The 14,952-nt window shown below is 41.5% G+C and overlaps 1 protein-coding gene across 7 annotated transcripts in view; it reads left to right on the top strand.

The window, feature by feature from the left end:
* PPFIBP2 (PPFIA binding protein 2) overlaps positions 1 to 14,952 on the top strand; it is a 173,050-nt gene that overhangs the window by 53,990 nt on the left and 104,108 nt on the right. For 5 of the 7 annotated variants that reach the window (XM_049890260.1, XM_049890264.1, XM_049890265.1 and 2 more), the window contains exon 3: positions 6,065 to 6,279. The exons of the other annotated variants lie outside the window; for them this stretch is intronic. In XM_049890260.1, the coding sequence (XP_049746217.1) occupies positions 6,065 to 6,279 (215 nt within the window). The remainder of the gene's footprint in view (positions 1 to 6,064; positions 6,280 to 14,952) is intronic. 7 annotated transcript variants of the gene reach the window in all.

Genomic DNA, 14,952 nt, shown 5'->3' on the forward strand with positions numbered 1-14,952 from the left:
TTTTTTTTTTTTTTTTTTTCAGTGCAGCTTGGACCTCTTGCTTCATTACCTTTAGTTCCTGATCATATGCTACCTCCTGAAATGGCTGAACATTGATCAGTTCTTTTTGATATAATGACTCTGTGTATTCTTTCCATCTTCTTTTGATGCTTCCTGCATCATTTAGCATTTTTTCCATAGAATCCTTCAGTATTGCAACTTGAGGTTTGAATTTTTTCTTCAGTTCTTTCAGTTTGAGAAATGCCAAAGAACATGCTCAGCATTTTTCAGGCTGAAAGAACTGTATCTGGTAGTTCTGTTTTTATTTGTTTTCCTCTGTGGTTGCAATTTTTAGGAGGAGCCGGGAATGGTGTGGAGTGTAAAACTGACCGTCTAGAATATTTCCCTTTGCTAAGGTTGTGTCCTTAGGTTTCACCATTCTAAGACATTCTGTGTGCATGTGTGTTGATTTCTGACCTGGTGTGTGTGTATCTGTGCATGTATACACACATTTTTTAATAAACATGCAGAGGGCCCCCTAGCAAATTGCAAGCTTCTCAGGCCCCTCTTTATGAACTAGGCAACACTTGGAGGCACTGTCTCTTGATAGGGGTCTCATTTACACCTTTCTGTTTATTGTTTCCTGACCCCCTGGGGGCATTAAGGAGCCCTGGTGGTGCAGTGGTTAAGAGCTCAGTTGCTAACCAAAAGGTGGTTAGCAGTTCAAATCTACCAGCCTCTCCTTGGAGAGGGCAGTTTTACTCTATCCTGTAGTGTCACTATGAGTTGGAATTGACTTGACAGTAACAGGTTTGGTTTTGGTTTGAGGGGGTATTAAAACTTCAGGACCTATATCCAGGTCTTTGTCCCTGGGCTGCTCTAGAGTCAGTTTGAGCTCATTGCACCTTTGAGTTCCCTCTTTGTTTCTGGCACCTGAAGTGTTCATTTTTTTTTTCCCCAAGCTTGACTCAGCATTTAAAACAAACAAAAAAAGGCATTACCTTTTCAGCTTTTTCTATTTGTTCATCGTCAGTGAAGGGCACTCCTGTCAGCTGGGTCTGTCCTGTTGTCAGAAGTTCCTCTCTTATGGAGTGCGTGCTTTTTCTAGCATATCATGTGGCCTGTGCTGAGGTTTTCTAAAATGATTGTTCTATGAAAATTACTACCGTGTTTGTTTTGTCCTCTTTCACTTTTGAAGGGAAAAAGGAAAAGGAAAGCTGATTCAGGGCCCAGGGAGGAAACCTGCCTGTGTTCACTCACTCTATATAAAAAAAAAAAAAAGTTTTTTTTTTTTTTTTTTCTATAACCACCCTAAAACAGGGGCCCGAATTCTCCCATGTTGTCCAACATGGGGTGGGGACTTTTGAAGCACAGTAGAACCTAGAGCACTTACGCAAACTGAACATCAAACTTGAATTTCTCTCTTTTTTTTCCCTTACTCATCAAAATGAAAGTTTAAAACAATGGTTATAAAAGTAATAAAAATTACTTGCAATTTTACCCCCTAGATATAATCATTGTCAACATTTGTGTATTTTTCTTTCTTTACACACATACACAATTTTTTTAATTCTGACTTTCTTTGCTTATTAGTAATAATAATATATAATAATAATAATAATTTAAGGCAAGCATTTTCCCATGTTACTCGATCTTTGGACAGTTGTTTTTATTATGGTTAAATGAATTATGAGAGTCCATGGTGGTGCAAATGGTTAAATGCTTGGCTGCTAAGTGACAGGTTGGAGATTCAAGTCCACCCACAGGGTGCCTTGGAAGACAGGCCTGGCAATCTACTTCTAAAAAGTGAGCCATTAAAAACTCTATGGAGCAGTTTTCCTCTGACATGCATGGGGTCACCAAGAATCAGAGCTGACTTGATGGCAACTGAAAAAAAAAAAAATTATTCTTTGAATAACTCATACGTTATTTAAGGATTCACCTAGTTGAGGGCTTTTTTTTTTTTTCCTTTAATTTTTCACAGTTGAGACACTATTGAGATCATTCTTACATGGTATCTTTCACTACATGCCTGATTATATTTTCTTGGGATACTTTTCTAGAATTGTAATTACTAGGTCAAAAGGTATGAATATTTTTTACCATATCTTGCAAATTGCTTTTCAGAAAGGTTGACAATTTTTTTTTGTCCATTAATAGCATATCAGGGTACCCTTCTCACTGCACGCTTGCCAACATTGGATATTATTGCATTTTCAACTTCAAAATGTCATAGGTGAAAAACAATATCATTTTAAATGTTCCATTTGCTAGTGAAAAAACATTTTCTTTACGTATTTTTATCGTCTACTTGTATTTTTTTGTTCAAGAATTGCCCATAAAAAGCCTTATACCAATTCTGTGTGTGAGAAACTAATTGGGGCATTTTTCTTATTGATATAAAACACTCTTTTTACATTAAGGGTATATCGATCTTTTGTTATAATTGTTACAAGTAGGTTTTTTAGGTTATAATTTGTCTTTTAATTTTTATTGTATTTTTTTATGTTCCAGAAGTTAATTTTATGTAGTCAGATTTGTTGTTCTCTTCGCTTATGTCTTTTTCAATTGCTTTTGTGCCTACAAAATCCTTCTCTAACCCAATATTTACCTATCTTCTGTTTTATTTTTATGGTTTCATTTTTTTTATATGTATTCCTTATCTGTCTAAATTTCATCTTTGGGTATGCTGTAAAATAAAGATCTTATGTATTTTTTATAAGAGTACTTTTAACCATATATTCTTAATATTTCATGGACAAATTCCTCTTGATTACACTTCTTAGAATGTTCTTAGCTATTTGTATAACTATTGTATTATCTATTGTTGTGTAGCAAATTACTCCAAAACATGGTACCTTAAAAATAACAAACAGGTATTATGTCTTAGTTTCTGTGGACCAGGAATTAAGGAGTGGTTTAGCTGGGTGATTCTGGCTCAGGGTTTTCCAGGAGGTCGCAGTCAAGATGCCAGCCAGGGCTACAGTCATCTGAAGGCTTGACTGGGTCTGTGGGACCTGCTTCTAGCATGACTTAGTTACATGGCTGCTGACAGAAGGCTCTAGTTCCTTGCTGGCTGTTGACAGGCGGCCATCGTTCCTCACCGCATGAACTTCTCCATAAGGCTGCTTGCGTGTCCTCACAACATGGCAGCTGGCTTCCCCCAGAACCATGATCTGAGAGAAAGAACAAGGGAGAAGTCACAGTATCTTTTATGACCTTGCTTGGAAATGACATCTCATCACTTCTGCCATATTATACTGGTCACACAGACTACCCTTGATATAATGTGGGAGGGGACTACATAAGAGCATGAGTGTCAAGAGATGGGAGTCATTGGGGGCCTCTTGGAGGCTGGTTACCTTATCTTCTAGGAGAAGAAATTTAGGATCATTCTCTCTCCCCTTGTAATGATGCCTTTCTATCTATGCAATATCATTTACATCCCCAAGCCCAAGAGTAATGTTTAGAAGTTTCTTCTTCCCTTAGATTTCTGTCCTATGACCATATCTGGTTGCTAGACTTAAAATCAAGTGGAGCTTGTCATCTAGGGCTTTGCTGCCACTGCAATTACAACTAGATTTTGGACAAATTACTGCTCATATATTGTTATTTTTTCACGTCCCTCTTCTAGTGTTTATAGGCTATTTGACAAAGTAATGAAAGAAATGTAAATTGCAAAAGGAATAGAAATTAAGTATATTTATGTGTGTATACACACATAAACAATAAGAAAAAATCTGTTGCTGTTGAGTTGATTCTGACTAATGGCGACCTCATGTGCTATAGAGTAGAACTGCCCCATAGGGTTTTCTTGATTGTAGTCTTTACAGAAGCAGATATCCAGGCCTTTCTTCTTTGGTGCTGCTGAGTACATTTGAACTGACAGCCTTTAGGTTAGTAGATGAGGGCAAACTATTTGCGCCACCCAGGCACTTGTACACATACATATCCATGTAAAACTATGCACAGATACACATACACTTATACATACATACTCTTTGAATGGTAGGGAAGAATTCCAAAGCTTTAGGGCAGGGAGATTCCCAGAGAGGGGAAGAGGCTTGTCCAGGGTCACACAGTGATATAAAGTTCAGGAAAACCCTGGTCTTCCCCTTCACCCTCCCCACCCCAAGCCTAACTTAGCCTACATTTATAAAGGAGCAGGTACGAAAGCGCATTAATATAATGAAACTGGATGGATATGTGTTGAAATTTGAGCATGTCCAGAATGGAGAGGGATCAGTCAGCAATTATTTGGAGGTGGAAGTCTAACTCTGCTTTTGCTCACTTTACCTCCCTGAAGTTTGGTTGTGGCCCTTCCCAGTTAACGCAGAACTGGATTTGTAGGAGCCAGAAATTCTGAGCACACATCTGAGTGAGGGTAATTGGGCAGTTTCCTAGGTCCCCAGAGCCATTGACTTGCTTGTGGATTGTGATCCATGGTTCCTTGTAGTATGTACTTTCAGAAAGCAAACCAGCAATCAAATAGTAATTGTTTCCTTCTGTGTGGATTTTTCATTCCGAGAGCCTACCGTGGCAAGTGGGAAGTTGGCCCTTGGGAGTGTAAAGGGACCTGGAATGAGATGTCAGGCCTACACTGTAACCATGGATGTGGTAACCCTATGGCCTTCATTTTCTGGCATAGTCCTGATTCAGATATTTTATCCTGATGGCCTTATAAACAATCTAAATGCCATAGAAATTCCACCATCTAAACTGTATTTTCTAAAGTGTTTCTTACTGCTGAAAGCACAGAAATCCTTTGTTAGACTACATTGTCCCTGTTTAGGTTTGAAAAATGAACCACTGTGCTTATGCAAAGAAGATTTTTATTTATTTTATTTTTAAGTGGTGGAGTTTAGAAAGACAAAAGTCCTATCTGTATCACATTTGAAAGGGCTGGCCCAATAGCCCAGTCTGAGAGGAACCCCAAGCACTCTTCATCTTTAGCTGTTCACCTGAGTACAAATACAGGCATTAAGTCAGTGTCCTTTTCAACATCTATTGGATGCAGGGCATGATCCTAGGAACTCAGCTGAATATGACATAGACTCTGCCCTCTGCGACCTCACAGTCCATGATAGGGAAATGAGACATGGATAAATAGAATAATTCACACAAGTTTAAAAATGTAAATATGTCTTGGGATATAGAGATCTCCCAATTGGGAAGATTCAGAAAAAAATTCAATTCACTAAACCACCAAAACGGATATTTTAATTGTTTGTTGTTTATTTCTGTGTAACAAACCAATCCATTTGAGTTGGTCTGTTACACAGAAATAAACAGAAAACAACCACCACCACTTATTTGTTCACAAGTCCATGATTTGGGCAGTGCTCAGCAGGATGGATTATCCCTGCTCTGTACAGTTTGAACTAGTGAGGCTCATCTGGAACTGCAGAACCCAAGATGGCTTCACTTACATGTCTGTCACCACAGCTGGGATGGCTGGAATGGTTAGGGCTGTCTCTGTAGCAGGGTAACTGGACTTTTTTATATAGTGGTTTAGGGCTACAAGAGAGAGGAAGCAGAAGCTGTCAGACCTCTTAAGGCCTAGGCCCACTTCCTCTGCATTCTATTGATCAGAGCAAGTCACTAGGCCAGCCCAGAGTCAAGAATCATCTTTTGAAGGGAGGACCAGAAAATGCACATACAGGGATGGAACGAATTTTTGGTAGCCATCTATGCAAACAACCTAGTACATTCATTTTAAAAAAATAAACAATTTTATAAATCTGATAGGAGAAGAATGGTATCTCCTTGCTTTAACTTGCATGCCTTTGGCTATTGGTGAGTACTGACTGTTTTCCTCAGTTGTCTAAGTGTGTGAACTTACATATCCCTGTGGGCACAGTCATCCACCTCTGACATGTCTCTTCCTACCATGCCCAGGCCAAGGTTAGATAAATTCTGTAAAATTTATATTGTGAGTGATTAGTTATGTTGAGGCAGATGTGGTCTTTTCGGGATTCTTATTCTCTTCCCTTCTCCTTTCACTACCTTGCCCTTTACCTTGCTCAGTTCCTTGCCCATGGTGTCCACCCTTCTTACTGAGGTTCCCACCTCTCTCTTGTTCCAGGCACTAAAACAGGTGCAGATATTAATGATGGTACCTGTGAACCTGGTCTGTCATCCTTGGCCTCCTACGTGAACTCCTTCCCAGTGCTCCATCTTGTTGAGGACTTGAGGCTGGCCCTGGAGATGCTGGAGCATCCTCAGGAGAGAGCAGCCCTTCTGAACCAGATTCCAGGCCCGACAGCTGCCTACATAAAGGAATGGTTTGAGGAGAGCTTGGTGAGTAAGCCCATGGCTTGGTTGAGAAACCACTAGGGAACATAAACAGGTAGTCAATGAAATTTCATCACTTACTGGGGCTGCTGTTTCATCTGTACACCTCCTGGCCCAAGCTTTTCTTGCTTCCCATCCAGCTTTGTCCCCCACTGAGTGGTCCTTCCCAAGAGTGTAGAGCTTTGTCAAAAGACATAAACTACATATTTTCTTGCCTTTGGCATATAGTCCTTTCTCCTGAGAAAAGGAAACGAGGGTCAGAGAAGAGCAAACACGGAGAGTTTTTTCTAGGAGTTTCATGTACTACAAACTGAGTTATAATCTCTGGCTGGAATCTCTACCCTCAGCTAAATCCCTCAGTCTCTTGTTTCTTACCACAAACTGGAGCCTCGTCACCTCATTTATTCCTTCACTGCTTCTGTGACTCTTCTTGCCTTGGAGCTACTTCCTATCCCTCGAGTGGAATATAGATTTCCTAACTCTCCTTCTCCTGCTTTCTGTCAGTCAAGCCCACAGGCCTGCTAGCCTCTAAGAGAAACAGATCAAAGCTGAAAATACGTGGGAAAAAGGTCAAACAACTTCAGAAAGGTTCTTCTAGTAGTGATCTCCAGTCTACAAGGGGAAGAAATAGAACTGGACCTGTCTCATCCAGAGTATGTAGGTAGAAAAACAAGTTCGTGGACCTTAGCGGTTAGGATGATTTTGGCTACAAGAAAATAAACCAACAACTACTGCCTTAAACTGTGAGGAAATGCATTGTTTTATGTATCAGTTAGGTCAGAGGTAGGGCAGACTTTGGAAATGATTGATTCAGTAAACCAGTAATGTTTAGTGAGGTCATGAAGGACAAAGGTCCATCCCATTTTTCTACTCTGCCATCTTCCTGGTTGATGTTGTCCTCAACGTGGTAGCAAGATGGTCATAGCAATTCCAGTTTTCATATCCAGGCTCAACAATATCTAGAGGCAGAAGAGAGAGTTTCTCTTCTTGGTTGTTTTCTTAGGAGACAGCTTTTCTCAGAATCCTTTCATTAGACTCCTCACATTACATTGACCAGAATTGGACCATCACCCATTTCTGAAGCTATAACTGGCAAAGGGGAATAGAATAACCTTTTGACCAATCAGACCCTCCTCTGGGGTTGGGGAGAGACAGAAAAGACAGAGAAGAAAAAGGGGAAGAATGAATGCTGGGTAAATATCCAACAACATCTACTATACAAATGGATGTGTCAAGTATCAAGATGAGGGGCCGATACTGGGGAAAGCCTTTCTAAGTTTTATTGTCCTTTTTTCTACCTATTAATGGCTTTGGTTACCCATCTGCTTCCCTGTGGAGACCAGCAGACCAGCTTAAAGAGACCAGTAATATTTGGGAATGGGAAGGGCTGGGAGCTAGCCCATTGAGGTCATCTGGGATGTAACTATTTGAGGGTTGGAGGGAGGAAGTTTTGAAGCCAGAGAAAACATGTGATTACCTAAGAAAGAGCCTGAGGTGAAAGGTGAGATGCAGACTTCTAAAGCTAGAGTCCTATAGAGCTGATTCAAACTTGTAAGTGTGCATACAGGTAGGTGGGCAGATTCCAGAAACAGTACCATTAGATTAGGAGGGAAGAGTTGATGTTGGAGACCACAGATCAAGGAGGCTGAGACACTCTTGTGCAGAGGCCAAGCTATTTGTACTTAAACGAGTCACATCCCAGATGTCCTATTTTACTTTCAATTTAGGAGGCCTCTGAGAACAAGGAATTTTACATTATATTTATTATATGTGTTATTCAATATATTTATTTCATAGGCTATCTGTCTGGAATTTACAAGTTTTTGAGGTACTTTTTCCTTGTATAGATGTATCTTAATTTATGTGACCATTTTTCCCCTAATATTGACATTTAGATTATTTTTAGTCTTTCGCTTAATACGTGAAATAGCTACAGTGAGTATCTTTGTTCAGAAGTATTTTCCTATATCTAAGTATCTCCTGAAGATAGAGTCCTAGCAGGAGAAATATAAAATTCCAGTAGGGTTGCCAGATAAAATACAGGACACCCAGTTAAAGTATGATTTAGATAAGCAACAGATAATCTTTTTAACATAAGTATGTCCCATGCAGTTTGCTAAATCTAGCAACCCAAGTCTAAAGCCCTTGAAGCCTTTTAACACATTTTTCCAAACCACTTTTCAGAAAGATTTTTACCACTTATATTTTCATCAGCAGAGTTAGAGGTGAGTCTACCACACTGCATCCTAATCGACAAGAATCACTCATGCGGTGAAACCTGCGAGAGCTGGAGCTTGACAGGACTGCCTTGTTTTTCGAAGTCTCCCGTTTTCAGCCTTTGACAGGGTGTGGTCTTACAACTTTTCTATTACTTTTTAGTGGAAAATATTAGTTTTCCTTCTCTGAGAGGTTTCCGTCTTACAATGGTTCCGGCTTTCTCAGGTTTTACTTTATAAACAAACAAACAAACAAAAACAAAATGGGTTTACTGAGTTCCTAAGGGGCTATGGCTTCTTCTTCCTGCTCTTGCATGTCTTTGATTAGTAGGAGGCTCAACATTTTTTGCATTAGTATTTTTCCCTTTGTGTGGTCTCCAAACTTTTGATCTTACATTTCAATTTGAAAAAAAAAAATTCATCCCCCATATAATCAGATTCGCATATGCATATATGTGAATTAGTATATGCATATACTAATATATTTAAATTATAAAAATACCCCCCAAATAGAGTTTTTTTTAAAAGGGTGGGTTAAAAATAGTCATAATATTTTCATCTTACCCCAGAAATCACCTTGAGCCCTTTTACCAAAAAAAACAAAAAACAAAACCCATTGCTGTCCAGTCAATTCTGACTCATAGTGACCTTATAGGACAGAGTAGAACTGCTCCACAGGGTTTCAAAGGAGCGGCTGGTGGATTCGAACCGCCAGCCTTTTGGTTAGCAGCCAGGCTTTTAACCATTGCACTGCCAGGACTCCTGAGCCCTTTTGGAAGTGCGTATTCCATTCTGGAGACTGCTGGTCTGTACTCTATATATTCTTTCTGTGTTAGGATTTTAGTGTTTTTCTTATGTATCTGAACAAGCTTTTATTAGCTTCTTGCTTTATTTGTGGCATATTTGTTTCTCTCTTTGCTTTTAAATGTTGGTTATTGTGCTTTTTGAGGCACAGAAATGAAAAAGATTTTAATTAACTTTTAGTCATCCCTATTTTGGTTTCTTCCTATGTGTTTATCCTTAGAAAGGCCTTTCCCAATCTCAGGCCAAATAACTTATTCACCTGTGTCTTCCTCCAGTAGATTTATGGTTTGATTTTTTTAATCTTGTAGTTAACTCTAATCCATCTGCAGTTTTTTTAGTGTATGGTGTGAAATATGGATCTAACTTTCATTATTTAAAAAAAAAAGAAAGAAACCCAAACAAACCATCTTCCTGATCCAAAGGCATTCAGCAAAGTTGTTGCTTTTTGAAAGATGCCTCACAGAAAATAACTTGCATTCAAACTTGCAGATCTGTTTTGGGGTTATACAATGGTTGGGACAATGACTTCCTTTGAAGAAAAGATTCCTAAAAGTTCTTATACATAAATCTTTTAGAGTAATTATGGACATCAGCAACCTGTGAATGGTATACTTTTAGGGGTCAGAAGTTCATGTAAATATTCTAAGGTATCTGGGTGGATGTTAAGGTTGATTCTGAACAGATCTTGTAGACCTAAGCTTATTTTGCAATCTAGCTGTGCAGATGTTCCATACTGGGTCTTATCTGTATGTAAACAGAATTCAAAGCAGTGAACAAACCCACCAGGTATTTTAGCTTGATACTTTTACTCAGAAGCCCTCACTACTCAGATGTGGTCTGTGGACCAGCAGCTTCAGCATCCTCTGGTAGCTTGTAAAAAATGCAGAATATAGGTCCACACCCTATACCTACTGAACCACCCCGAGGCTCACATTAAAGGTGCATATTAAAGTTTGAGAAGCACTGCTTTAAACCATAGAGACTCACTTGCACTATTAGAAAATTTAAAACACATGCAGACTGAAATTGGAATTAGAACTAGTATGGCGGCTTGAGAGATCAGGCCTGACTGACTAGTGCTCCTTGTTCATGATGTCAGTGTGTCTCCAATATCTTCTCTAGCCACACTGACTTTCCCATATTCCTCAGAGTTACTATTCTGTCATAATGTTGGCCTGGCATGGTCCAACTCTATCTCATGACGTTGCTATAAATAGGGATACTTTCTCCTGTAAAAGCAGCTTAAACATTAAGGAGGTTTATATATCACTAACAAGATATCCAGAGCATGGGTGGTCCCAGGGTGAAATCACTGACTCTGGAAAGATCTCAAGGACTCCCATCTTTCTGTTTCACCACCTTCAGGATGTTAGCTTTTCCCCAGGCTTGACTCCTAACAGTTGCTAGATGGTTGCTTCAGATCAAGGCAATGTGTCCTCACACAGGCCTTTTTTTTTTTTTAAATGAGGAAAGAAAACCTTTCTCCGAAGTCCTCTAGCATACTTTCCTTATGCTCCCAGTGGCCAGGTTTTGTTCACATACACACGCCCTTGTTGCAAGGGAGGCTGGGAAAGTGAGTATTCGCACTTTCATTCTCCACAGTGAGAGTGGCCTCTGTCAGAAGTGAATGGTGATGAAGGGGGAAAATTATTGGCCCCTAGAAAGACAACTCAGAGTGACTGCTAAATCATCTTTTAGGTTTGTTTTTATTCTTCTTGTTAGCTGACAGATTCTTTCCATTTTTTTTTCTTTTTTCCCCTTGAACTCAAATTTCTGAAGAAGAGAATCTGATTGACCTACCTCATAAGTTTTGAGCTAAGTTCTCCAGTCACTTGAGGAAATGTTAACTGTGAAAGAAATATAAATTAAATATATAAGTTTAAGCACAACTGTAGATTAGCTGCCCTTGGGTCAGGTGTCCACCCAGGGGCCAATCAACTGAGGCCTAAGGGGAAGGGTCATGTGGTCAGAAACATGGTCCTTAGTTACTTGGTTGCCAGGGACTGTGGATATTTACGTACAGATACTGACACCCATGGCACACAAGAAAAACAGGAACTGCTGAAGAGAGTGGTGGGATGGGGGAGTGGTTGGTGGTCAGAACAGGACAAATAAGCAGACCAGCCCTGAGCCCCCTGTTTACATCTTAAATGGAGAGGGAGCTCCCAGGCCTATTGCATCATAGTTAGAAAGACTGTAGGCAGCTGTATGTCTTTGGAGTGAGGCCAATTCCTTCTTTGCTGTGTCCTGGGTACAAATAGGCCAGACGGATCCTAAAGGCCAGGTAGATAGACTTGTTCTGTATCTAGGAGGGCTGGGTTATGAGTAAGTTTGCAGGATTCTGGGGCCTAAAACAGCATCCTGCCCTACTTGGCAGGGGATAGAATGAAGAGAGATGGGTTCCAGGTCTCTGGCCTGCCAGGGAAGTGGAGAGAGTATACATGAGGCTCTCTGGGCTGGGTACATGCTCTGGGGCTTCAAGGAGGCAAGGAACAAAAGGTCTGAATTTCTTCAGTCTAGGAGCAGTGTCTGCATCTGAATTCTGGGCCTATTTTATGGAAGCTGGTGAAGCTTCAGGTGAGGTTTTTGTACAGGGAAAGTTTCCTGGAGTTCAAGGGAAGCCAGGGCCCACTCTGAGAAGCATTAGAGTGAGGCTTTCCTGCCCTGTGGTATAGCAGGACATTGTTGTCCTCAGGAGATGGAGAGGCCTTTTTTTCCTCCCAGTTTGTTTGTTTTAACTGTGGTGAAAATACACATAACAAAACATATACCGACCCAACAATTTCTGTGTATACAATTCAGTGACCATTGGTTAAATTCTTCAAGCTGTACAGCCATTTTCACTATCAGAAAGGCCTTTTTTCATGTATGGCTTACAGGGCCAAGCTCAGACCCAGTACCTCATAGAGGATGAAGTCGAAGCCCAAGCTGGAAGGCTAAAGTATCTCTGTTGTAATCGAATGGAGATGAGTTCTAGAAAGGGGCAGCCTCCTTTCCCTCCCTGTAGCTTTCTCCTAGACCTGTGCCTTCACCTTATTTACAGTGGTGAAGTACAGGATGTCCTCCAGGAGGGTGTGGCTATTTCTGATCAAGATCCCCTGAGCCCCACCAGATGGTCCTGAAGGCAGGAAAGGAGAGAAGTACTCATTAGTGGTCCTGAGCACAGTAGACTCTTTAGTGACATGTACTACAGGCAAGAAGGGTCTGGTGTCACTATGACCCTGTCCAGGATTTGGACTGTACCTGAGTGGGGCTTTTCCATGGCTTGGAAGGGGTATCACTTCTCCTCTACATGTGCTTGATTTGGCTAGGTGGAAATTGGTTGGGTAGACCTAAGACTAGGCTGGTTGGCTGAGCCCATAGAGGGGCTCAACCCAACCCACTACTGCCATTGAGTCGATTCCAACTCACAGCGACCCTACAGGATGGAGAAGAACTGCCCCATGGAGTTTCCAAGGAGCGCCTGGCAGATTTGAACTGCCGACCTTTTGGTTAGCAGCTGTAGCTCTTAACCGCTATGCCACCAGGGATTCCATAGAAGGGCTAGTCAGCCAGATTTTGGTGTACATTACAGCTAGTTGGGGAGAGTGAGCCCAGCCCGGTGCACAGAGTATTGACTAGTGGCCCAGGTCATGCCCAGGAGATACCAGAGTCAACAGAGTCTCCAGATAGAGGACCAATGGGTGCTTTTCTAACAGTCTGAAACATGCCCACCTCTACCCCAAGCCAGGCAGCTACTCTGTCCTGCTGTTTAATGGTGTTGAATGTGACCAAGGGAATCTTTGATAAGGGCCAGAGATTTCAAGGGCTCAAGATGAAGCCACAGTAAGGGCAGACAAACCTAGCAGCAGTAGCAGAATGAGGGCAAGTTAGAGCAGAACTCAGGTTCCAGAGTGAGTGGGAGTGGTTGGCAAAGAACCAATAGCAGGACTGTGCCCTGGACTCCTCTTTTGAAGTAGGGTGCATGGAACAGGCTTAGCTGCTGAACTGGGACCCACGCTCTCCTATGCAAGATTGGAAGTGTCCTGGTTAGCTTGTGTGGGCAGGTGGAAATAAAGAGAACCAGAACGAGGCAGTATGTGAGGTTGGAAGCGCTCTGGAAGAGGAGTCAAAAGGCCAGGGCTCTGCCATTGACTTATATGTGGCTCTAGGTGAACTTCTTTTTCCCTTCTCTGGGACTCAGTTTCCCTACTGGAAATAACAGCTGGGTTTGCCAGTCTGGAAGATCTGACCGTGCATTCCAATCCTGCTGCAGTTTGTTTTAAGGACTGTGTTGAGACACCTTCTGGTAGGTACCAGCCTTTGCCTCACTCAGTCTAGACCCCTTGGTTTCCAAAGTGGAAAGAGTTCAGGGAGCCTCTCCAGGTGTCTTAGTCATCTGGTGCTACTACAACAGAAATACCACAAGTGGATGGCTTTAACAAACAGAAGTTTATTCTCTCATGATCTAGTAGGCCAGAAGTCCAAATTTAGGGTGTCAGCTCCAGGGGAAGGCTGTTTTTCTCTCTCAGCTCTAGGGGAAGGTCTTTGTCATCGATTTTCCCTGGTGGAGGAGCTTCTCAGCCCAGGGACCCCAGGTCCAAAGGACCCGCTATTCTCCTGGCTCTTGCTTCTTGATGGTATGAGGTCTCCATGTCTCTGCTTGCTTCTCTCTTTTATATCTCAAAAGAGATTGGTTTGAGACACAACCAAATCTTGTAGATTGAGTCCTTCCTCATTAACATAACTGCCACTAATCCCACCTCATTAACATCACAGAGGGGGATTTACAGCACATAGGAAAATCACATCTGATGAGAAAATGGTCAACAGTCACACAATACTGGGAATCATGGCCTAGCCAAGTTGACAGATATTTGGGGGGACTCAATTCAATCCATGACATCAGGTGAGGCCATTCCTATATCAGGGCTCGACTGAGGCTGCCACCTCAGGTGCAGTAGAGAAGTTGTCCTGAATGGAAGCATCTGCTGGGTCCCGCTGGACTGGGAAAGTGAAAATCCATCTAGGGTATGTGCTCATCTTGGACATCGCTCCAATCAGTTCAGGTGCCCTCCGTCACCTTCTTTAACTCATCTGTCAAGAAACAAAGGAAGAGACCCAGGCCTTGGAGGAGGCTAACTCCCTCATCAGCTGCAAACCACCTGGCCACAGATAGATGGCGGCTTCTTCAGTTTCCAGCTCCTCAAACAAAGCCCACGCTTTTCTGCCAGATTGAAATCTTTCGTTCTGGCCAAAGAAGCAAATCTGTTTACCATATTGAAAAGCCAGAGGAGTTGTAAAACGGTGGGGAGAAAAAGCTGTTTTGTGAATTATAAAATGTGAGTTTGAATTTCTCATGCCATGTGACTCATCTCTGTGTCTCTGCCCTCCACCCAAAGCCTGGCATAAAAGATGGGTCAGGATCGCCACATGCTGAGTATCTTAATTTTCAAAAATTTCAGGCAGGAGTTTTGTAGGAAAATCTTATCAGCTCGATCTTAAAAGAGAGAAGGTGGAATCTGATGCTTGTTGTTACTATTTTAATTTTTAAACAGCTTTATTAAGATTTAGGCACCCTGGTGGCACACAGGTTAAGAGCTCAGCTGCTAACTAAAGGTTTGGTAGTTCAAATCCACCAGCCGCTCCTTGGAAACCCTGTGGGGCAGTTCTACTCTGT

Source organism: Elephas maximus, chromosome 7, assembly GCF_024166365.1.
Source record: "Elephas maximus indicus isolate mEleMax1 chromosome 7, mEleMax1 primary haplotype, whole genome shotgun sequence".
Taxonomy (NCBI): Eukaryota; Metazoa; Chordata; class Mammalia; order Proboscidea; family Elephantidae; genus Elephas; species Elephas maximus.